This window comes from Chamaea fasciata, unplaced genomic scaffold (assembly GCF_029207755.1).
Source record: "Chamaea fasciata isolate MVZ Bird 193981 ecotype frontalis unplaced genomic scaffold, bChaFas1.0.hap1 SCAF_3, whole genome shotgun sequence".
NCBI lineage: Eukaryota > Metazoa > Chordata > Aves > Passeriformes > Sylviidae > Chamaea > Chamaea fasciata.
In genome coordinates, this window is record NW_027094088.1 from 75,057,724 (window position 1) to 75,081,696 (window position 23,973).

Consider the following 23,973-nt stretch of genomic DNA (forward strand, 5'->3'; position numbering starts at 1 on the left):
TCAAACTGCACACTCTTCTTCGAAAACAAAATTGCAGTTGAGAGAAAATAGCCGTTAATTTCTTGGAGTGTCTCTTTGTGTGCATAACAAAAGGAAGGGCAGGCAGCTGGAACTACAAGTATAACAAGCTGAGAAATACAAAGCTTAGCAAAGTCACTGAAGAGACTTTTCCTGTAGAAAAGAAAATACCTGAAGTCCTTCAGTGAAGAAACAGCAAATACACAAGAGGAATGGGTTGAAGGAACAATTGTCTGAAAAAATCCTCCAGTAGTTGCAAACACCGACATGTTCTAAGGTAATGTTTTCTTTTTACTACAAACTGTCCAGGTTAACATAGACACTGGTGCCTCTGAGAGAAACTCAAGGTTAGAACATGGCAATGAAGAATATTCTGCACAGGATGCTGACAAAACATTGCACAAAGCAGACCAGCAGTTAGTCCAGAGATCATACTTCTTTTGAAAATCTAAAGCTATTTGCTATTTCTTAGCTTATTGTCTTCCTTTTAAGGATCTTAAAAAGAGACGTTAAATGTTTGCAGTCTAAGTTTAATTCGAATATTCAATTTGCACTTGATTCTAATGCTCAGTTACTGGATTTTAGTGTCACACATAATTCTATTCTTAATAGAGAAAAAAAAATCCATAATGAATTAATGAATGTTTTGCCAATACAGGAACAATTTAACGTGTGATTTTTTACTGTATCTTAGAAATACAATTTGCCAAGTAGTCTTTTTCCCATCTTAAGGTTTGCAGCCCATAGTCTTTCCCTGGTATAACTATACTGCCTATTAAATCTAGGCATTTAAAAAGTGGAAAGAAACAGATTTCCTTTTTCCTACAATGCAAGGAAGACTTTATACAGCAATCTTACTCAGAATGTAACTTTCTAAAGAAAGTCTGCAGAGATAGGTAAGAGGAAACACAAGGGGAAAGAAAAAGAGCAAGGGAAACAAACTGAAAAAGATTTAAAAAGAAGTCTAGATATAAGGTCAACAGCACTTAATTCTGTATTCCTTTGCTTTAAGGACATTGGTGTAAAAAAATATTGATGGCAAGCAGTTTCCTTTTCAAACAGACTGAGAATCCATGCAGTTAATTCAGTTTGGCAAATGTGGGTAGGGCTAATTTGCTGACAAAAATGTTAAGAGGAATCTAAATCCCTGGCTGATTAGGCTATGCCAACTCCTAAGAAGCCCCAAACAAGAAACAGGCTCTGCTAGTAGGGATCAGGGGACATGCTGCAACCCTGTAAACCTCTGTTCATCTGTCTTTTAGTGCTGGTCATGCTTAAACTCACTCTGACCCTCTGCCTTTCAGACTCCTGTGCTCTTAGCTGCCTGGTGCCAGCACATCCCCAGAAGGGGCTCATTCTTCACGAGGAAGGGCCACTCAAAATCGATAAACTAGCTATTACCCCAGCTCTCAGCCCTAAGGGTATAGATGGGCCTACAAGAGCAGACTCCATCTTAAATGCACTGGCAACAGCTGCTTTTTGTGTGTTTGAATTTAAAGGAAACAGGCATTGGATAAAGCCCCTTTATGCAGAAATTAAAGTTATGACCTATTAGATATGAATCTTTCTTCAGCCTGAAGTGATTCAGACCTCGATATTTCAATTTTCTTGAAGGTTTTCTAGCTCCCAGACAACATCTGTTAATTTTACAGTGTGTGAAGAGCTTTAGGAATAGAGGTGAGGAATCCTTATCTCCTTATTGGAGGCCTAGTTGCTAATCAAGACAACACTATTTTCTTTTGACCTCTTTCTGTCTCCTGCCCATTGACTCCCTAATGATTTATGCCCAGGAGCACATCTGCAGCAGTAGAAGGTAGAGTCAGCTTCCTTTCCCATGCAGTTTACAGCCCTGTAAAGAGAAGGTGAAAGAGGTGATTTAAATCTCCATTGTTGGAAAGACCACATAAACTGGTCTTTATTCTGGGTGAATAATTTTCTGGCTCTGTTTCAAAAGGTGTAATTTCCTAATTTCTTCATGAAAGGAAGGGACTCAATCCCTGCTCTCAAGGGAGGATTCCCTCCTCTGAATCCCAAGAAGGACCCAGTCCTTTAGAGCACTGGATGTATCTTGGTGAAGAATGGAAAAGACACATCCCAGTTCTGTCCTGGGCAGCCTCTTTCACTGTTTGTGGTGTGTTGCACTTGTAGGTGCCCAAGAGATTGTCTGCATTAGGTAGGTGCTCCAGGAACCCTAATGAAGCTTTTGGGCTAACACCCAGACCTTCTAATGGTCAGCACATGGTGGTTCTTGAGGGCAGCCTTTGATCCTTTGATCTCTGTGGTCAGTTGTGGTCAAATGTCACACAAAACAAATGTTAAAGTACCACAAATACTTCTTCCCAGCCAAATTAAATTGAATTTCTGCTAGAATATATGTCTGTTGTAAGTCCTCCTAAAGGAAGTTTAATCAAAAGCAATAATAATAATGTTAGGAAATCTTTATTTCACTGTCAAGCACATTGATCTGCTGGACAGCACTGTTTTTCCAGGGCAATTAGAGCCTGCTGATGCCCTGACAAGTCTCATACACAGGACACAGAACAAAGTGGTAGAGAACTTCCTGTTTCTTTATCAGTTTAACCTGAGTTTAGTTGAGTAGAATTTAATTTGACTTGGGCACTAATCACTTTCTGTCTCATAGATACCTGTAGTGTGACTACTTACCTTTGATAAAATACCTTCTAATCTAACAATTAAGAGTACCATCAAAACAAAATACATGCTGCTCTAGTAATAACAATGCCTTCACTTTTGAACTGCCTTTCCCTAAAGAATCTTTTGGACTTTTGCAAGCATAAAGTTTTAATCACAGCACAGTCAGAAAATTATTACTGAAACTGTTTTATGTGGAGTAAAAGAGGGGTGGAAATCAAGTCCAGGAAAGATAAGTAATTTTCAAAATATCATGAAAATTTGAACAAGTATTTGAAAACTATTACTTAAATTTGCATTGAAACAGTTAAATTTGTGGGATAGAATATTTTACTTCAAACAAACTCCATCAGAAGGTAATATCACATTTATCCAGATTAGATATCTTTTTAGTGTATCTTTGTTTCAACTCTCTGAAAACACCAAATCTTCTTGATTGAGGTAAATTAGTACAGGGAAATCGAAGATATCATCAGATTGAAGCCAATGACCCCTTGATCTTTAAAATAAGAAAAACACTTTTGCAGAACTATAGTTGAAATTCTACCAGCAAAGCTGGATTTGCTGAGAGACAAGAAGAATAAGAGATGAAATCATGCTCACAGAAACACTAGAAAACCTATTAATTTCAGTATGGCTAGGGTTTTGTTCTTTCAGTGGATTGCAGTGACATGTAAGAAGAGAAAAAAAAGAGAGCTCTAAAGCTGTTCCTTTGTGTTTCTTAAAGTAAACTTAGAAACAAAAATCCTAAGGCAACTCAGGAGGCAGCAAGACAGATGTAAGTCAGAGCAGGGAATCTAAATGTTGGAACAGGGTGCAAATAATAAACACCCTCCCTTATACACACGCATACAGTGCTACACACAGTCTCTAACTGCAGGAAAGATTTATTCACCTTTTTGATGTGTTTCTCCATTTTCACACCTGCAACATTTTATAGATAAATACTTCTATGTATACTTGAGATACAGATAGATAGATAGATAGATAGATAGATAGATAGATAGATAGATAGATAGATATATGCTATGTTTGTGGTATTTGTAGCACACTTAATTCCTTAGATTCCCTGAAATTTTATTTATCAATTATGCTTCATATTTCTTTGTATCCATACCCTTACCTCTCTACATAAGTAGTATGCAAACCACACATTATGAATGTTTAGGCACCACTGCCCAAGCTGCTGGCCTGGATGGAGGCTGTGTCCCATGAGAAGTGCCACTGTTGTCTTTATGAGATGTGCTGCAATGTGACAGCCAGTGGGTGCAGAAGGCAATGGAGCCACCACTACTGCCATCTTGGCAAACAGAAAGAAGGGAAACAGAGCACTGAATTCACTGGGGGACTGAGCCAGGGAGAGGTGGGTGGGAAAAGGAAGCAGAAAGTAGAGACAGGTAATATTATTATAGGAGAAGTAAAATCTTTTTTCTTTCTTATGTGCCTTAACTCTTTTGTCAGAGAGGTCAGGAATGAACGTAGTGCTCTGAAACAATTATTTCAGCATGAAACACAGCAGCAGGCTGAATCCTTCAGTCCTAGAGGTTGTTTATGGCTTGAGACACATGAAACCTCTGTATAAATTACTGGAGATGGGAAATCTGCCTTTAGATTTCTGGAAAAAGTCTAGCAAGAAACAGAAGGCAGTCACTCAGACTAGAATTCTGATAAAATATGTCATGGGGGAATTGGGTGAATTTACTCTCCATTAAGCAAACAAGCATGTTTATTGATACTGCTGAGATGAACAGTAAGCTTTAAAGATAATCGATTCTTAAATTCCAATTTAAGTTTCATTTGTACTCTGTCCCTTTTTGCATTTTCAGCACCAGCAATTATTATCAACTTCCTTTTTATTAACAGCCAGTTTCTTTCAAGTCTTCTGTTCTTTAAGGTTTTGAGTTATGAGTAAGACAAACATAATTGTTTTCAACCAGCTATTTCTAGTAGATTAATTTTAGTTGCCAATACAGATGTCTAAGATTTATGAGCATGTTTAAAAATATAATAGAAAATTTTAAGAACATGTTAGAATAGACTTCTAAAGGCTCTTTCTCCATATCATCTGTTTATGTTTTGAGTTATTCGGGTTCCTATGTCATGTTCAACACCTTAGCATCAGGTTTTGTTATTTATTGTTCTGAAATTATGCTCTGCAATGCCAAAAGGAAAGACTAAAACATAAGTAGAATTTAGTACAAGAAATGAAGAGAAAGACTATGAAGATCAGAGCAGTATTTTTAAAAATTGAGTTACTTAGGATTTTTAGAGGTGTAACTATATGTGCATAATATTTTTTATAGATTCCAAATAATTTAATATTACCTGGAAAATAGAGTTTTCGGATACCTATCAAATAGTTATAAAATTCCCTACAGTTTAAAGGCAGTTTTTCTGCTTTAAGCTGTTTGTTTGAATGTCAAGCAAGCATTTAGTGTTTATGGTGTAAACATTTAAATAGAAAGTAAAAGATTACTTAAAAGTACTTGTGTGCGATAGACTGATATTGGAATATGACTGCACTCTGGGCTACTTAAAATGATAACAAATGAAATGTGTGCATCCAGAAAAGCTGGTTTTGGATGGATGAGCTTGACTTGCTGATGAAAGTAAAATGAAATAAATTGCACTTCAGCCTCTCTGAGACTGGCATATAATGCTGAACTGAACTGTAAGTATTTCACTAGGAGACTTCAAAGAGGTTGTCTAAGATTTTTTTAATCCTAAATAGAGAATAAAATACAATAATCTCAATGAGACTTCTGGAAAGATACTTTTAATTGTCATTTTATGCAAGGAAGCACAACAAAGTTTTGCAGAACTGATGTGTTGATAATATGATTAGCTAGATTTATTTTCCCTTTTGGATTTTACATCACTGTTTTATTTACCTGCTGCATATAAGGAAAATTAGATAAAAATAGCAGCATGCAGGATGATGTGGAGCAGAATTTAGCTTTGGAATAGATTGATTTACAAAGTTTAGAAGCAATAGAAACCTTTCACTGCTATAATTATTTGAAGTGAAGAGTAAATTTTTAAAAATTTATTTTCCAAAATCCTGCAGGGTATATATAACCTGTTCTCTTCCAGTGGAGGACAAACTCAGATTTACTGGACAGAAGCTATAAACTATGGTGGAAATGATTTTCTTATTTTCATTGGATGAGATGAATTCTGTCCTTTGTTCCCTATTCTCTCTTCATGAACTGCTTCTCAAATGATTTTTTGATTCATTGTGCATAAAACTATATTTTGATTTATAAAAGCTCAAAGAGACTCAACCACAAAATATTTAATATTTTTTTTCTGTTCTCAGTTTATCAACACAAAAATCTACCTTGGGAAAGTTGAGTTTGCTAGCATTTTCCCAGGGGTGCTTTTTGTCATATTTGAAACAAATTTTCAGGAAAGCCCAAAGATGCTTTAATGTCAGTATACCTCGTTAAGGAGAGATTAGTTTGAAAGATTTTGATTTTTCTCTGAACAAAAAGGAAACATTTAAATATCACAAAAAATTGCAGAGGACAAAAAAATAATCCCATCTATCATTAAGGTTCCCTTAATGGCTGGAAGATTTCTTCTTGTGTCAAGCTTGGCAGAGTGCTCCATGCGGTCACATGCTGTCAGGATGGGATATGACAACAGCATCACATCCCTCTCATGAGCTGTAAAAATGACCTTCTAAAAGAAAGTAAGAGGAGAAGAAATGTATCTCACCTTGCTACAGACATAGCCTGAGCAATTAGTAGTTTCGATCAGGAGACAATCCAGCACCTGTTGCTCTGGCAGCAAGCGCCCACAGGAGTACCAGTGTCCCTTAAGCTTCCCAGTGTCCCTAAGATTTCAGGTAAGGGCACCCCAGAGGACCTGCCTTAAAAAGCTTGTGCCTGAAAATGGACATGTACAATGCTTCTGAGTCTCCTTATGGTTGTAACCTCAGATGGCATGGTCCTACTCATAGATTGACCCACCCACTTAACTGCCTCTCTGTTATGTTTTTTCCCTTTCCACTGTTCCCTTTTTCATAATTCTTCTGACCCTGTTTTCATCTTTACTCCTTTTCTTTTTGGGGCAATGTCAGAACTTTTCAATTTCTCAGAATTAGAAACAACTAGGGAAGTCTGTCAGCTCCAGCAACGTACAAACCACTTCACTGCAGTTTTCAAGTAACACTGCCAATGCCTCTTTTCCTATCATTTGTCATCATTTAGAATTTTTTTTTAATTTACTTTACCTATTTTAAGACACATTAGCAGAACTTTGAGTGTTCTTTAGAGGGCCCAGCATGTTAATCCAACAACAATTATTTTATACATGGAAATTGGTGGAATAAAGATCTATGAGAATTATGGGAGAAAAGGACTTGGAAGCACTGCATTTTTTTTTTCTTTGTGTATTGGTCCTCTGAGAAAGAGGAAAGATTATCAGTGGTCAGACAAGGAATATTAAAGAATTGGAAGCCTTAAAACTTCAAGAGTATGCATGAGAGACAGGATCTCCAGACTCATCCAGAGTAAAGGTGGCAGAACAGAGGCAGTTTCTTGATAGTTATTTTTCTGCTAAAGACATTATATATATATATGTCCTACTGTGCTATTTATTCTGTATTATTGAATCAGAATTGAAGAATCGTGATTTTGCTAATTTATTATGCAGAATGAATTTCCATTCCTACGAGTACTTTCACTAAGGGTGCTACAGTTACTGTCATGGAGACAAGGTGCAAGGTGCATTACATCCCTGACATTTTGTGTAGGCTCTGAATCTTACATGCATTTCATACCAGCCTCACCCTATTCATTCATTACCAGAGTCAGACCTCATTACCCCAGCAGCAGACACTCCAAATTAAAAATTACTGCAGGATCTAACCACTGGCACTTTTAGATGTAATCATTACCCAGTTAATGAACATGAATTAAAAATCCCATGAATTTGGTTAGAACACATTATTTTGCACACACTTTCTGGTCCTGTGATTGCAGGCTTTGTGTAGATTGCCATGCAAATACCTCAACTGAAATAAGAGGCATCATGTTCTTCTGTCTGTGTTTACCTCTGCCTCCTGCCAAACCCGGTTTCCTCATGTCCTGTGTCTCAGATCTTCTGGAGGACTCTGGCTGCTGATGACAACACTGTGAGCAATGATGATGCCCTGAATCAAGCTTCTTTTTCCCATGTTCCTCAACATGCCTGATCCAGAGCCTGCATCTGGCCCAGCATCTACTTGGTCCTGTTCTGATTTTTAGTGAGGTTCCATACTGGACCTCAATTTAAGCATGTTTATATGTACATATTTGTAAGCTTTTGATATGTGTATGAAATTGGGAATCACTGTTCTCAAACTTTCCCTTTTGATTTGCTACAGTATAAATATGACCACTAAGCTATCAAGATATCTATACTCCAAATGGGTCAAGTTGTGATGCCACAAAAAGCAGCATAATAAACAAAACCACAGAATGATATAGAGTATAACTACTATCAAACTGAGTACAACACACTAAAGTAATTCCTTCTGTAGCTGCCAGGGAAGAAACTCACTTAGCTAAAGCAGAGCAAGGGAAGCTTAATAAATAAATTATATGTTGAAGGCAATTCCTAGCACTCTCCCTTTAACTTTAATGAAAACGTCTCCTAAGGAGAATACTTCCAAACAGCTTCTTGGGATGGGGTAACAGATAGACTTTTTTCTAAGGGCAAAAATATAGAGGAAGCACAAATATGGTCTTTCCTGATCTTCACTGATCAGCAGTTTGCCTTTTTGCTTTGAAAGCTGTTGTTACTCCCTGAATAATATGCCCCACTTTCTCTGTAATAAGGGTGGCAGGTGTTTGCTATCGTGTATCATAAGTCTGAAGGTATACTTCAGTGGTAAATACAGAGTATGAAATCCACTATTTGAATGTCATTCCCACAGCTCAACTAACATTCTGCCACTGTCATTTTAGCATCCTAATTACACCAACATTGTCCTTTGTGACTCTTACTGCAGATTTCCAATCAAAATGTCTGTGATGAGGGAAGTAGTATTATTGCAATCAAACAGCTGAACAACATCTCTAAATAATCTTAGCTTGTTCAACTTCCCAGACACACTATAGAACATAGATCTGAACAGCTAAACATGGCAGGAAATTATACCTATGCTGTGAAATGCTCTGGCTTAGACAGCTGCTGAGAAGCAGTTAAACATGGATGAGAATTGCCAGACTTCAGTGCACCTCACTCCTGGGACCCTACGACATTGAAGGATGGTAAAGAAAGAGCATAACCAATATAATTTCTGCTTTTTAGCATCTTTCTTGTATGTTTGCATACATGCATATGAATTCACACACACAAAAAAATCCCATACCATCAAATTATTAAAAATGTTTTCACCATTGTTTTTGATTCAATTTCACGGTAAACCTAAATCCAGGAAGCCTGAGGTTCCTGGCTTTTGCAGCACTGTGAACACACACAGCATCCATTTTCCCAAGGAGATACATTTCTAGGAATCACAGCTGTACTGCAAAGCTTGAAAAAGTAATGTGATCTACCCCAAAAACTAAAATGAAAAAATACAGTACTGATTGCAAAAAATCCTATTAGGAGACTGTAGGAAAGGAGCTCCTGACTTTCACTATTCCCAATTGAGTAAAAAGAACTCGCTGCTTGTTTTCTCAAGGAAGAGAGCTCTTAACATGGAAGGTTTGAAATAGTCTTGAACAAATGCTCTTTTTTACCTTTTCTAATTTTTTTCTTCTCTTGATGCCACATGGGTCTGAACCATCACTGCAGACTATTTTGTGTCAGGAAAAAAAAATTGTGCTGGACACACTTGGCTGCAATGCTTCAATAGGAAACGGTCTAGCAATTGAGTAGACCCAGACAAGAAAAATGTTTGAGTGATAGATATTCTCTGTGATTTGGAACTAATCAGAGGTGTGGAATAAATATGGTCTGAACAGCTCTAGCTATATTGCTGTTAAATAACTGCTCTAATTCAGAGAAATTTGCCACTGATAAGATGCTCCTGTTCTGCTTTACTGCACGTTAGGGCTATGTTAGTTAGCATGTGCAATGAAGTATTACCTGTACACTGTGGTTCATTTTTTTTGTTTTTCTCCTAAAATGATCCATGCATTTTACACTCTTATCCTCTGTTGACTTCTCTAGTAGTGAGAACACTAGTGAAATAAAAACTTCTTCCTCTTCCCCAAGAATGGTATACACATTGTTCTCTACATATTTGGTGAAGAAAGCAATGACTGTGGTTTGGCAACATTGTCCTAGCTCCTAAAATGTGAAGAAATATGAAGAATATATTTATTTTGTGCCAAAAATACACAAAACTTTTATTCTGCTCGGGAAAGATATACTGAAGTCTAAAAAAAGATTTCAGAGCTACTTATGCTATAAATAGCTAAAAGTGTCTCTTTCCTTACTGTTATTAAAAAAAAAAAAAAGAAAAAAAAGAAGTCAGGATCCTTACAGAGCCCTCAGATCTAGAATCTGTTCTTGGGTGAAAACTTCACCCTTCATCCTGAACCATCAAAGCTGTCTGTTCTGAATAGGACATTGATCTGCAGCGAGTCTTCCCAAATGCATGGGGAGTTCACATTCACATTCTAGTCTCTTCCAGTTTTTTCCTCAGATTGTCAATCTTACTACTTAATCAAGATATCAGTTTTTTGCATTGTGTACAGCAATTGCCTGGGTTTGGAAATCCTGGTGTAGTCAGATATGTTACCTGTAAACAAACCTGATTTTTTAAGAAACTGTAGAAAGCATAATGACTGGTCCGGTATTAAATTTTGCTATAAATGAAAGTTTTGTGTTATATAAATAAAACCTCTCTCTACACCAAAAGGAAGAGGTTTATTTCACTGTAAACTTTTTTACACTTTAAAATATAATTTAATTCCTTTACATATACAACTATACTTTAGCCTACCATAAAAGAGAAGCTGTGATGGAACTTCTGACAGAAATTAGAAATGAGAACAACTTATAATAAGTTTGAGTGTTGATGACATTTTACCTGGTCTGCTTGAATGTTGAAAGAGCTCATGGGGACACTGGCTAGTTAGATCTTTGAACTTGGTTTAGTTTCCTCAAACAAAAAATGGAGTTAAAGGGACTCACCTTCTTTGTACAGCATTCTGAAAGTAGGTACAGAAATTATCGTGTAACTAATGCTATGTAACTGTTTCTCTTGTACTGACTGAATCCTCTGTTAAGTGAGTAATTGGGGTCTGTGACAGCTTTGGGCTTGCGAATCAGCGCAGATGAGATTCAGCAGACTGGAAAAGCAAAAGTCAAAAAGTGATCTATCAGATTACTTCCTCATCTCAGTGTTATGTCAAGTGCACAAAGTAGGTTGTAGTAATTACGGTAGGAACTCTGATTTGCATCTCTGGTAGGTCCAGATCATGAGATCATAACCTCAATATGTTTGCTTTCCAAATAAGACCAAAATAAATCATTTTAGTTCACATATCATGGGAGCACCAGCTGCAATTTACCTGAGCTGATGTATCCAAGCGTTCAGCATGGCTTTGGGGGGGCTGACTGCGCTGAAGCCCTGAAAAACAACACCGAGCAGAGCTGGCTCACTTCTTGAGTATGGCTAGATCCACTATGCAGCAAAGATCTTACACAGCATAGACATTGTGGCAGTCCTTATGAATCATGATTTGTTAGCACTTCTACTACTTTACACAAAAGGGCAGTGGGGTCAGAACTTTGCTCACAGGAGGCACAGGTACAGGTAATAGTAATACACTGCATGGGTCTTGTGTGCAAAGGATTTCCTGTTTGAAAGATTGTCATGCACTTTCTTTTATTGACACCAAGTTTTTTTAAATTGAGATAATACAGTTTCTATTCTAGTGTGACTTCAAAGCAGTTTTTAGTCTCAAGGTGGTATGAAATAGGATAAAACTGATGGGCAAAGAGGAAAAGCAGACTAGACAAATACACCCCAAGCTGACATGCAGTACAGCTATTACTATTATAACATTTTCTCTCCCTTTGTATACTGTATGTTTAGAGACTTGGTAGTAGTGTAGAATTAGCAGTTTCTGTTCATCTTTTCATTAGTTTCAGAGACATTTCAAATGCTTTTTTAGCTGACATTGATCAAAACCCAAAGAAATCAATAAGAAGTAGACTACTGCAGTTACTCATTAGAAAAAAAGAAAAAAAAAGTATTTATGGAGTTCTGTCCCATGTTAATGTCTTTCTAACTGCATTATCAGTGTAGTTATGCCATTGTAGCATGTTGCTATTAAAATTCACTAGCAAAAGTTATAGTTGAGAAGGTTTAAAAGTTTAAAAGTTTTCAGTTGTGGTGGACCCCATTGTCTCTGAGGCAAAAGTTACCCTAAATTCTTTCTTCAGTTTTCTTCTCTTAGCTACTTCAGATTATTTCACCAAAACATAATTTCCAATTCAAAGCTATCTTTTTAATGACATATGAATTACAGCAGTGAACACAGATATTATTTTTCTGTATTATAACTTTAATATGCTCTTAGTAAGTTCACAATATTGTTTTATAAATTTAGTTATAAGGATAATAAGGATGAATGAAGACTCTTATTTCTATTTTCTTTCAGAATCCCTTCTCTGTGGGAGCTAAAACAAAAAGAGCCAAAAAAAGGTGTTGTGACAATGTGAAGATTAAATAGTAAGCATCAGCAATGTTTCCATTTCTCTGCAAAGAATTATATATAAAATTATCTTTTTAAAGCTTCTTACAAAATATTTTATAACTGTTTTACATGGAGTATAAATAAATCACTTAATTTTGGACTAGCAATTTAATAAATATAAAGAATCTTAATTAAATTAACTCTTTTACACAGAAAAAAATTTTTAACTCTTGCTATGTGAGTCTAATGATGATGGCCACATTAAATTCATCACTTAGTACATACTAATGATTTTGAGAACAAGTGTAATTTAAGCTTGAGCTATAAGTTGCAGAATTCTACAAATTCCCAATCAAACCAGTAAGCTTGGTGAAATGCACTAGCATCCAATTCGTGGAAGGAATAAGTTCACACTTTTTAAAATCACCGGACATCCATATGTGTTAGAAATCCGTCACTGTTTTCAAAACTAACCTGGACATTTTAATTGGGACTTCAATCTTATTAAAATTAGGCATATTTTCTAAATTGGTTGTACAATCTATTTTTGTATTAACGAAGAGAGACTACTCCATAAGTAATTCACAAAACAGCTGTCTTTTAGGGAGACCAGATGCTTATTTCTTATTTCCTCTAGGGATGTAGAGCTATTAATCCTCTTTGGAGTTGAGTGGATGAAGTAGAGTCAGGTTTTTCTGGACTGACAAGTGGGGAATGTAAGGAGCATGTTGTAAATGCTGTTCTAGAAAATAGGAGAATCAAATGGAAATACCTTTTGTGTTTGACTTGGGTTCTTATCTTCCAGGAAAGAAATATAACAACTAAGCTGTAAGGAGGAATTCAGAAATTAAGGTCTTTGTGCATCACAGGTGAGACTTAAATACTGGAGTACTGTAACAGAATGTGATTCTCACCAGAACATTGTGGCTGTGGAGACAAAATCTTCCATCTGTGATGCATCCTAGAATACAGCAGCTTCATGTGACAGATTGCAGAATGGGTAAATATCTGTTTTAAAACGAAACAAAACACATTTTAAGGACATCTTGTGACATCATAAGTCAGTGCTTTCAGCTACATGTCAATTAAGTATCATTCCTCTCTCTCTCTCTCTCCCTGCTGACTTATGTGAAGTTCAATCATGCTCCAAAAATCATGAGGGGGTGAGACATACTATAGGGAGAACACATTTTGATTTGAGAATCCTAGGAGGGCAATGAGATATCCCCAGGCTTTTGATAGCTCAGTCACAGTAGAAAGCTCTGTGGTTTCCTCAGAGCCAAGGGGCCAGTGTGTGGATTTTTATGCTGGAGACTTCTCCGACAATTTGGATGAAGAGGTCTCCAGAGGCAGAAAGCCCACACAGCAGCTGAGAGGGTATAATATCCCACAGGTGCCTAAACATTTGAACTTAAGAGCATGAAGCTGTTGCCTAAGTCCTCTTCAGTGAGACTTTGACTCTCTAGGCTCTTTATGAAATATTTCCATAAGTGCTTGTAGATCAAATATTTTACTTTTATGCCAGGACCTAAAAATTCAAATAATACACCAGGGGGAATTTACTAAAGATTCTGGGTATTATATTAGGCAATTAACATTCCTACCTTCAAATTCTGCCCTCTCCATGCCTTGTACTTGCTTTTCAAAATGAGATTTTAGAAATTCTTTTACAACGTACTGTGAAAAACTACCCTCTCATTTCACTAGAAAAATGCAGAAGTGTTGTTGGTTCAAACAGTGACTTAATTTTCATAACACCAGGCTTGCCTATAATGAAGTAATAAAGGAGAGTGTAAATACTAGTCTTTTAGGGCTTTGATATGTTTGAAAACAGAATCCAATTAAACCCCTATATTTGCTAATCTTTGTCTTAATAAAGTTGCTGTGGGTGTTATTGGCTGTTTATACCATGAAAACATGGAGAAGTAGCATGATTATTTTCAAATTTGTGTTTATGTATTTCACCATATAAACATATGAGAAAACCTGCTTGACTCTATTCAATATAGAAATCAGCAAGTAGTTTAAAAAAGGAGAGAAGGCAATTAACTTCACTTCTTAATGATGCTCCTAATTTAAACTATGCAAGAGATGTTTAATGAGTGAGAGAAATGTTGCAGAAAAACCCTGTTATCTGGTCAAAAAACCAAAATGGGAATCAGCAGAGTTTGAATCTATTTGCTCATCTTCAATAGACTTTGTGACCTTAACCAAAGTATTTAATTTTTGTGCCCTGCAGTTTTTCTATAAAACAGAAATAATGAGAATCAGCTTGCTGAGAGGTTGTGGGCCTTAATTGTTCAGTTTTTATATCTTCTGAGAGAATATAGATAGGATTGCAGAGTGTGATAAATGATCAACATTCTTTCTCTCTTACCAAGCTCTGATATTTTTGCTCATCTATGTTATCATACATAAATATTTACTTTTTATAGCCCAGTATCCAACAACTACCCTAACTGAAATGTGCTGAGCAACAAATCCAAAGTCCTTCTCTGGTCTCTTAAATGTAATTAATGCCCAAATTACTATCAAAAGCAGTAGAGAACAATGATGTTCAAGTCTACCTCCATTGCTTGTACCTGCCAGTTCCACAGAAAGATGAGCAAAGGGTGTGTTCCAGGTAAAATATATTTACAGCAATTTAATGGTTAAAGCTCCCCAAAATCAGCACTGAACTCATTGTCTTCAGGCTTAGCATGCAGCTCCTGGAGAATGGGAAAACCTCACAACTTTCTGCTTCTGATTGAGCAGGTGAATATGGGAAACAGAAAAGATTTGTTTTGCAGGTGATGAGTTCCTGAAGCACAGGTCCGGCCCACACAGCTGCTGGATCTGGGTACCCCAGATAGAATATTAAGGAAAACTTCTCAAGCAGTTACAAGAATAAGGCTACATAGGTAACAAATGTGCTATAATGGATGCTGATGAATTGTTCAGAGAAATGACAGAGTAATATTCGTGATGAACAAGTACTGATATTTTGAATCAACAAGCAATTGCCAAGAAATATCTTAAAAATTTCCTACATAGTTCAACAGAAAGAGGTTAATGGTCTTTTGAATGGAAACATTTTCTTATCATTATTTGCCTTACTTTGTGTATTGTTACTTTGGATTGGAGTGTGCTGACAAAGGTCTTCAACTTCTTTAAATATCTGATGCAACTAAGCAAGTGGAACTTCTCATGTGATTTATTTGTCAGCATAAACTAAGAGAGGGTGCATGTATCCTTTCTGGTTATAAAAAATCATTTTGTTTTGCATGGAGAAATTTTTAACACTTTCACACAAAATATGTAACAAGGTAACAAAACCAGGGGATTAGTACACTCTCCTATCTACATTTAATCCTGCTCTGTGGAGTTTGCATAGATGTATTCTCACAAGCACTAATATAAAATGCAATGACATCAGAAACATTCTATAGGTTGACTATAGACTAAGTTGAACTATAGATCCTGAACTGTTATAAACAGGCTGCCAAACAGTGAATATAGAACTCTTGTCTGTACATGTCTTCTCAACTTTCTTTCAAAATAAAAATCTAAAGGCCAGTGTCACTACCGAGGATGTTCAGACTGTGAAGAGCTTTTTATTTGAAAACTGCAAGCACCAGCTCAGGATTTTTTTTTCCATCATGCCATTACAAACATGGAGTTAATCAAACAAACAACAGCAACAACAACAAAGCTTAAAAGAAAAAAAAAATCTGTCCACAATAAACACAGATCCAAAAATGGCTTATGAAAGTGTTGTGGTAAAGAAAATAGCACAATAAAATAATTATAAAATATGGAATAAAGATTGCTGTTTAGTTGTTTACTTATTTATTTATTATTTGGAATTATAATTTAATCTTTTTAATTTAATTTTAACCTGCAAAAATATAAATAAGTTTTCCTGTGATGAAGAAAAACAGCATTTTCAGGACTGAATCATAATCTCTTCTTTCTTGAAGAAAGTTAAAAAATTGTCAGTATGACTGGTCTTAAATTCACAGAAAATAATACAGGGATACAAAAGGTACAATTTCGTATTATTGAATGCTATGGACATCACAGCCACTTGGCATGACAAGTGAAAATGACAGATGTAACCATGTAGCAAGTATGTTAAATAATGTTTTGAGCAAAGTAAGAGTGCAAACTAAACCCCCCGCCTCCCTATTTATGACTTACTGATAAAAATGTTTGAATGCCACTAGAAGGACAAGTCGCAGATATTTTTGACCTATATGATTTTTTTTTTTAATGTGCAAAATACATTTACAACCCTGGAATATATTTGCAATCTATCAGATTAATCTAACTATATCAGTGTCAGATGTGATTTGAAGAAGCAGAAGGAAGAAATGCAATTGAATATCAAAAAGGTACAATATGTTTGTTCTTTTTTGCATTCCTTCTGTCCAGCTTTCCCACATGTTTGTCCCACCAGTCTGACCTTCAGGATAACCAACCAACCAAACAAAACATGAGTTTTCTTATTTTGTACTGATGACCTTTCCCCCCCCCTCTCCTAGCTATTTCAAATCCATTAAATATTTCAGTTGTAGTTTTGGTACTTTTCAGACCAAAATAAAAGAGTTTCTTGTTTTTAGAAGGTAAAAAATGTGAAAAAAATTATATTTATCTGGTTCATACACTAAAAGATCTCTCTTAGTTCACTATCATTGACTTTCTCAGTAAAATATCTCCTGATTAGCCTCTGGTTTTCTCTGGAGTATGTCAAATTCTCCAGCAAATCTGGGTCAAAGCCTTTTGAATATTCCCCACTTGCTGGTGTGTAGGGTGAGGATTTCAGCTGAGCGTTGTAGCCTGCATTAAAACTGTCTGGTATCCAAAGGAGACTAGTTGGGCTGCGCCAAACATGAAGCAGGCCTTGGAGTACAGCTCCAGGAGATAACCACCATGCTGCACACCCTTACCTTCAAGCACCTGAAGAACACTTGGCTTAAAGCACTCATTAGACGTGTTCTTAAAAGGCCAAAGTTGTACTTCAGGAACACATACTAATTTAAGATGGAATTAGCAGCTACTTGCTACAGTGAGATTTCCCAGTGAGAGGCTCTCCTGGGTGCTCTGAGCAGTTTTTTTACACAAAATATTGAAAATGAATTGCAGCACAAAACCTCTTAACTCCCTACACTTACCAAAGGCATTTTTTTCCTACTCCCTCTCTTCCAATAGACTTTTTTTTCAGTGTTTCTTTTTAACACCTCAGGGAAATCAAAAGTGAGTGTGTGTCTTTGTTCTTTTTTTTTTTTTTTTTTTTGCTCCATCTGATATCACATTAGCTCTGAGTCACCTGCATTCTCCCGAGCTCTAAGTCTGATCTTGTCTAGGAATTGTACTCATTAACTCAGCTGAAACAACAGTTTACAAAGACATCACTAGCATAATGTACCGAGTACAGAGTCAAGGTCAGGTTGCTTAACATATGCATTTGTTCAACTGTTTTTGAATTTTCTCCTGCAAATGTGAACTTGGGGACTGAGTGAGCAATCTCGCTGCTCTCAGAGATCATAAATAGAATAATTAGATGCAAGGTTCCTGCATCTGCAAAACTGGGTTTTCAGCTTCAAAATTTTTTGCTGTTGTTTTAAAGACAGATTTTCAAATGTTAGCTACTACGAATAGAATAAAAAGTGTTAGAGTGTACTACATTATCTGAGAAATACTTAAATACATGTAAATGGCAGGTGTACCATAAGATGTGTGGAAAATAGTAAAGTTAAGACTGCAAATGGAAGTTATCACAATGGCTCCAAACTGTGACATATTTCATGAGAAAAATGGTCACTTTTGCTCAAACTGAAAATCTGAAGTACTTTTTTTGTATAAAATACATTTTGTTATTCAGTGGAATTGGATTTGCATTTTTGTGTTAGGAGTGATGTTTAGCTTATCAGATGATGTACAAAGCCTGCCTCAAACTGAGCTGATTTAGGTCATCAGGTAGCTCAAACTTTTTTAATATTTTCCAAAACTATATTACCACAGAAACCGCTTCTTTATAAAGATGTCATTTAACTGGTTGATGTAACACTTAGTTGTAGTTTCTAAAATATTATAGTAATAACATATCTTTTGTCAAGTTCCTGGAAGTCTCCATCAAAACAAAAATTTCAATGAGTTTGGATTATGAACATTCCCTTGCTGGTGGAAAACATGCCTCAAGAAATATTTTACCTGAGCCAAGATGAAGTAAATGATGGCAGCAAAAGAGGAGGAGAATGATAAGACAAAAATAGAGGAAGAAAGATCATGCATTTAAGTATGCAGGTCTCAATGCTGCTTTAGAAAGCTTTAAGTATCTGATCTATGTCAGCCATCCTATTTGCTAGTGATCTCATACCAGAGTGTTCTCTGTCTTTTTTTTGGTCTTTTTAAACCTTTCTTTCCTTACTTGTTGATGGCAAGATCAACTTGAGGAGCCTATTGTAGCATTAAAGGGCAACCTAGAGGGAACTTGAAAGGTGTTTGCTGCCACAGCAGCTAGATGAGTAAAGATGGGCGTGTTCCAAGGTGAGTGCAATGCAAAAACATAAAGGCTGACTGTGATGCAGTAGGAAGCAGGAGAAGGACATAGAATTTCAGCACAGAAGCAAGCCTGTCATATCAACTGATATGGTTATTTTGGCAGCTTTATTTCATATGAGCAGAGGAGTGTGGCAAGGAGCCTGGTTAAAAATCTAAGAGAGCAGATGAGGGCTTTAGCAGCATTAAAAGAAAACACAGTGTAAGCTCACCTGAAGGAACCACATGGCCTTATCATGGCAATAAAGTCAATGGAAAAGGAGGAACTGAAAATTTTCTCTTGCAAGTGAAGGCGTCACTGGTTTTTTAATGTTTGGATTATTTGAACAATCTGCAAATACTGCCTCATGGCAATCCAGTCTAATAGTGGGGAGGGATGGAACATCTGGGTAAGAAAAACCCAGAGTATTTCTGAGTCCACAAACTAATGTTCTTATTGCTGATCCTAATTTTATTCCCTTTCTTTCCAGCTTACTTTACAATGAAGGTGCTGTCCCCTTAATTCTTTTAAACAAGAGATCTTTTCTACAGGGTATATCCTCTTAAAACACAGATGAGGAGGGAGTTTATAAAATGCATTTATACTTCACAAGTAGAAGCCAAAGGCATGTAAAGCCAATCACAAGGATGCTGTTTGTATGAATTATGTCTCAATAATTGCATTGCTCCTGAGTTAAATAATTTCCTTACCCATTTTTCCATCATCTTTTCTCCATCAAATTACAAGTATGATATATGAGTGAAAATAACCTGAAGATTGCCCTGGCATACTGCAATTCTTTCCCAAATTGAAAGATCCCATTCTGGATAACACTCACAAATCGTCTTTCCATACTGCAACCACTCACTTCACTTTTAACATTAATCTCCAAAATGAAATCATCTTAAATACTATTTGAAATACATCTTCTGCACAGGTGTTAGGAGTAATTTGCTCTGCTCTAAACTCATATACATCTTCTATTCATTTATGCAGGCAGCAGAGTGGCCACTATTTTCTGGCTTTTCCGCCTTTTCTTATAATCGAAATCTTGTGGCAATTTTTGTAACTTTTTTCTAGGGAAAAGAAATTGGAGAATGGGAGAATACAGTGCTCAGAGTCACTTGACAGATACAGTTTAATGCTGCAATGCCTACAACTTCCACACTTGGAGCCAAATGTAATGTTTCACTGGGGAGTGCACTGTGCTGTTGAGAAGGAGAGCACTTGGAGCTGGGTTTGCAATATAAAATCAGGTGCCCTTTTCCCCTTTAATCAATGGAATATCTCGATGTGTACAAAAGGGATTTGGACTTATCAGCAGCTGAAACAGTTTGATGCTTAAACCAGTCCAGTGCAGGGTCAATCTACAACTCCATTTTGCTTACAAATAGGCATCTTCATGTGGTAGGTGTGATGTCTCAAACTGGAATACGGGTCCTGAAGCCCAGCCCCTGACCTTGCCTACCAAAGAGGGTGTTAAGTGACCTTTCTTTCCTAGGATGTGAAGGACACATGACTGTAGAGTACAGCACTCACAATTGTTAAGGCTGGAAAAGACCTTTGAGAACATCCAATCCAAGTAGGAGCAAGTATTTTCAGAAGAGTGACCTAGCCAACAAACCAAAAAACTCATAGTGGAAAGATGTTGCTGAAACAACTTCTACGTTTTCCCCCTACTGCATTTTTTCAGCCAAGAATATGAAATAAATGGAGGCTGAAAGACTTGTGTTTTTTCCACACCTTGCCAGTGCAGAGCTTTTTGATTACAACGCTCGCCTAAGAAAGAGTGTTTTAGAGGCATCCTGCCAGTATGCTCAATTGTAGGTACTCAGTAAATATAATGTTTGACCTGGAGATAATTGAAAAGATAAGAAGTACATTCTTCCTGTGTTGAGGAGGTATAAAGCCAGAATAATTATAGTTGCCTTAAACCACTCATCTTCAAAACAGAAATTTCACTTGTGAAACTTGGATGCTACCTTGAATTTAGACTTGGAAATTATTATTTTTTTGATTTGAACTTTCTGAATGTTCACACTTAAACTAAGCAGAATTACTCATGAAGCTAATATTGACAGATAAAGTATTTGGATGGTCTTGGACACGAAGTAAGATATATGATGCGTAATAATGGAAGTGGGATTTTCCGGAATTCCTGTCTGGGTTAGTACAAACTTGTCTCCCTTATCTGCCAGCTCATATATACAATCAACCTGGCTACTTTGGTGCTAAATTACAAGGTCCATAGCTGCTTCTGATCTGATGGGAAAGAGCTCTGCAAATTTTGCAAGCCTTTTTAAACTTTCTCCAGCTTCATCCAAGAATGCCTATTTGTTATTGATGCTTAAACTAGGTAAGTCATCCTCATGGGAATCAGGCAGCATGATACTTTCTAGAACAGAACTAATCTCTTGAGACCTCGAAGCTTTCCTGAATTAAAGTGCTGCTTGTTGATCATTTCTTTCTTGGTTCACATATGAACAAAAATACCAGTAAGTATCTAAATGTAAATGAAAAGTGTATTAAAATTTACTGGTGTTCTAATATAAAAAGGTACAAAATACTATTTAATTGTCTTTATTAAGAACTAAAATGTTTCACAACTATTTAACATTTTATCTCCTTTTGCTTACCATAAGTTCAGCTCATATATAAAATTAATTAAAAAAAATATGAAAGCGAATGTCTGGTCTTTTTATAATACAAATCTGGTGCTTCAGCCTCAAGTAGTTTCTCTTCCTGCATCGTTAAGTTGATTGACAGTCAATCTACTTTGTTCATCAAAAGAGTTGAGAAAGTAATTTCAACCACAAGTTCTTCTCTGCTACTTTTAAAACATCAGATAACTTCCTTTATCTTTCTAGATGAAATGGCATTCACTGTATCTCAGGGTGGTTTGTATTTTTTTTTTTTTGTGCTTGTTATCCATGGGTTATCTTAATTTTTTTTTTTGGTCTGTTTTCTGCCTCTTTTTCATTATCCCAAGTTAATCTGATCCTGGTGTTTTTTTTTTTCTTTCCTAGAAGTGATTTTTTGCTAGTTTTTAGTTGACAATATAATTTTCTTGAACTATGATGTTCTTATCTAACTAGATAACATATAAATCTATTCCCCTCACAAAAAGGGATTTTATACTTTCTTAATTGACTACTTCAAGGCACAAAATAGATTTTTAAATAATTTGCAATATAAGCCAAACAATTTGTATCAAACTAGAATCACTTTGTGTTTCTCCAAAATTCAAAATATTCTAATGATGTTGGTATTCCTTATTGTACTAACTTTCTAAAGGAGCTATAAAAGACATTTACATTAATGTGTGTTGCTAACTCTCCTGAGCTGTTATTCACATGTAAAGAGTTAAGCACATGCAAAGCATCTCACAGGAATAATTTTAAGATAAAGATAATCTTTGGGTAGTTATTTAGAGAATATTGTACTGAAGCAATTTGGATTCAAGTGCTTCATTTGATCCATTTTTGGTTTGAAAAAGGCGAGGCTAAGACACATTCACATGATTCCTCACACCTACATATGAGTACAAAATTTTTGGTACCTCAGTCTAAAAATAGTGAACATTACCTTCAACAGCTGTAATGTGGGACAATAAGAGTAGCTAGGCCAATAGATTTTATATATATATATATATATATATATATATATATATATATATATATATATATACACTTTTTTTTTTTTCTTCTGGAAGTTCTGCTTGATTGAAAAGTTCATGATCAATTCCCAAATCGAGACTTTTTTTTTTCCCCAGAATATATGTCTGTATCCTGTGTCCTTTGGAGACACTGTAGCTATGTGTAGGTAAATATGAGAGAGCAGAAAAGGCTTAATAAAGTCAACAACAGATTTGTTTGAATAACGGTTGCATGATCAGGTTTTTTACTATCAGGCTGGCAAGTATCCAGGGTTACAGGTCCTTGGAGGGAAAAAAATAGACAAAGAGCGAAGACAAGCTGCGATTTAGGGTAAAAATATTTTACAATTTGAGAACTCTTGTCTTGGGAATATATAGCAACTTTATATTTTTCTACTGTATTTCTGCAGTGCTAGATAGTACAAGCCTGACCTGTGTTGGCCCTAGAATTTCCATCTGTATGTATTAGGGCAAACCATATGCCTTGGAGCTATTCCCTGTTCACACTTTCCAGTTACTATTCCCAAAACTGACACACATGAGTTGGCAATATTAGAACTAGCACAAGATAAGTGACTTTTTGTTGCATTTTCCCCTCATCCACTTTAGATTAGGTGTTGTGGCATAGATTTTATATGCAGAAGACTTCTCTTCCACAGAATTATAAAATATTTAAATCCATTTGTATAGAATTTTTCTTTGAAATGAAGTGTCCTTAATGTTGCAAATAGGCAGTTCCAACCGGCTCATTTTTGTCCTTTTGTTGGTGTGTCCTTCACATAGGAGTGATTTATGACACCAAATGAATGTTACTGCAGAATGGAACATTTATCTAATCAAAATAGTTGCATTGCAGAAATGCTATTTTTTCCTCTGCACAGGAATTAGAATATCCAACCACTATGAAAACTGAAAAAGAATCTGTGCAGTTGTCCTACTGACACTACTGCACTACCAAAGAAGGCACTGTTGCCTTATAGACGAAACCAAATTAAAATACAGGACTTGAATGGGTAAGGGAGATTATCCACAATTAAAACAAAAATCAAACCATCAAAAAAAACCCCACACCAAAGGGTTTATTGCCCAACATTTTGGGCAATGAACTGCATTGGTATTTCATTTTTATCTGGTAAGAGAGGATGGGAAAAGGAATAGTGAAAGAAATCAAATGAATATAAAAACCACTTTACATTTAAGTTAAAGTATTTAAAAAAATGATCAACTCACTTTTAAAATTGCAAAATAATGAAGACATTAGTTACAAGAACAAGCAGTAAACATCTCTATGATTCAGGTTTGCAATTCCACCAATAAACGGCACTTCTTTGTGTCTACAAACTCTATCAGAGGCAGAATGCTTGGTTTTAAATAAAATCAAGAATTATGTTTTTTAAAAAATGTAGTTAATTTGTGATAGAGAATCTCTTCTGTTGTTTATAGCTAATCTGTTAGTTTATAGTTAGTTAGTTTATAGATAA

General features: G+C 35.9%; 1 protein-coding gene across 2 annotated transcripts in view; it reads right to left on the reverse strand.

Annotated features, from left to right (window-relative positions):
* The window catches only part of FUT9 (fucosyltransferase 9), a 96,516-nt gene that overhangs the window by 10,781 nt on the left and 61,762 nt on the right, over positions 1 to 23,973 (reverse strand). Inside the window, exons 1-3 of one of the 2 annotated variants that reach the window (XR_010720333.1) lie at positions 13,232 to 13,306; positions 13,090 to 13,143; positions 12,200 to 12,300 (exon numbers count right to left, since the gene is read on the reverse strand). Coding sequence is in view for 1 of the 2 variants with exons in the window: in XM_066180522.1 (XP_066036619.1) it covers positions 13,232 to 13,298 (67 nt within the window). In the remaining variant the exon portion in view is untranslated. Of the gene's footprint in view, positions 1 to 12,199; positions 12,301 to 13,089; positions 13,144 to 13,231; positions 13,326 to 23,973 lie in introns of those variants that run through there. The other variant, XM_066180522.1, reaches the window with a different exon arrangement.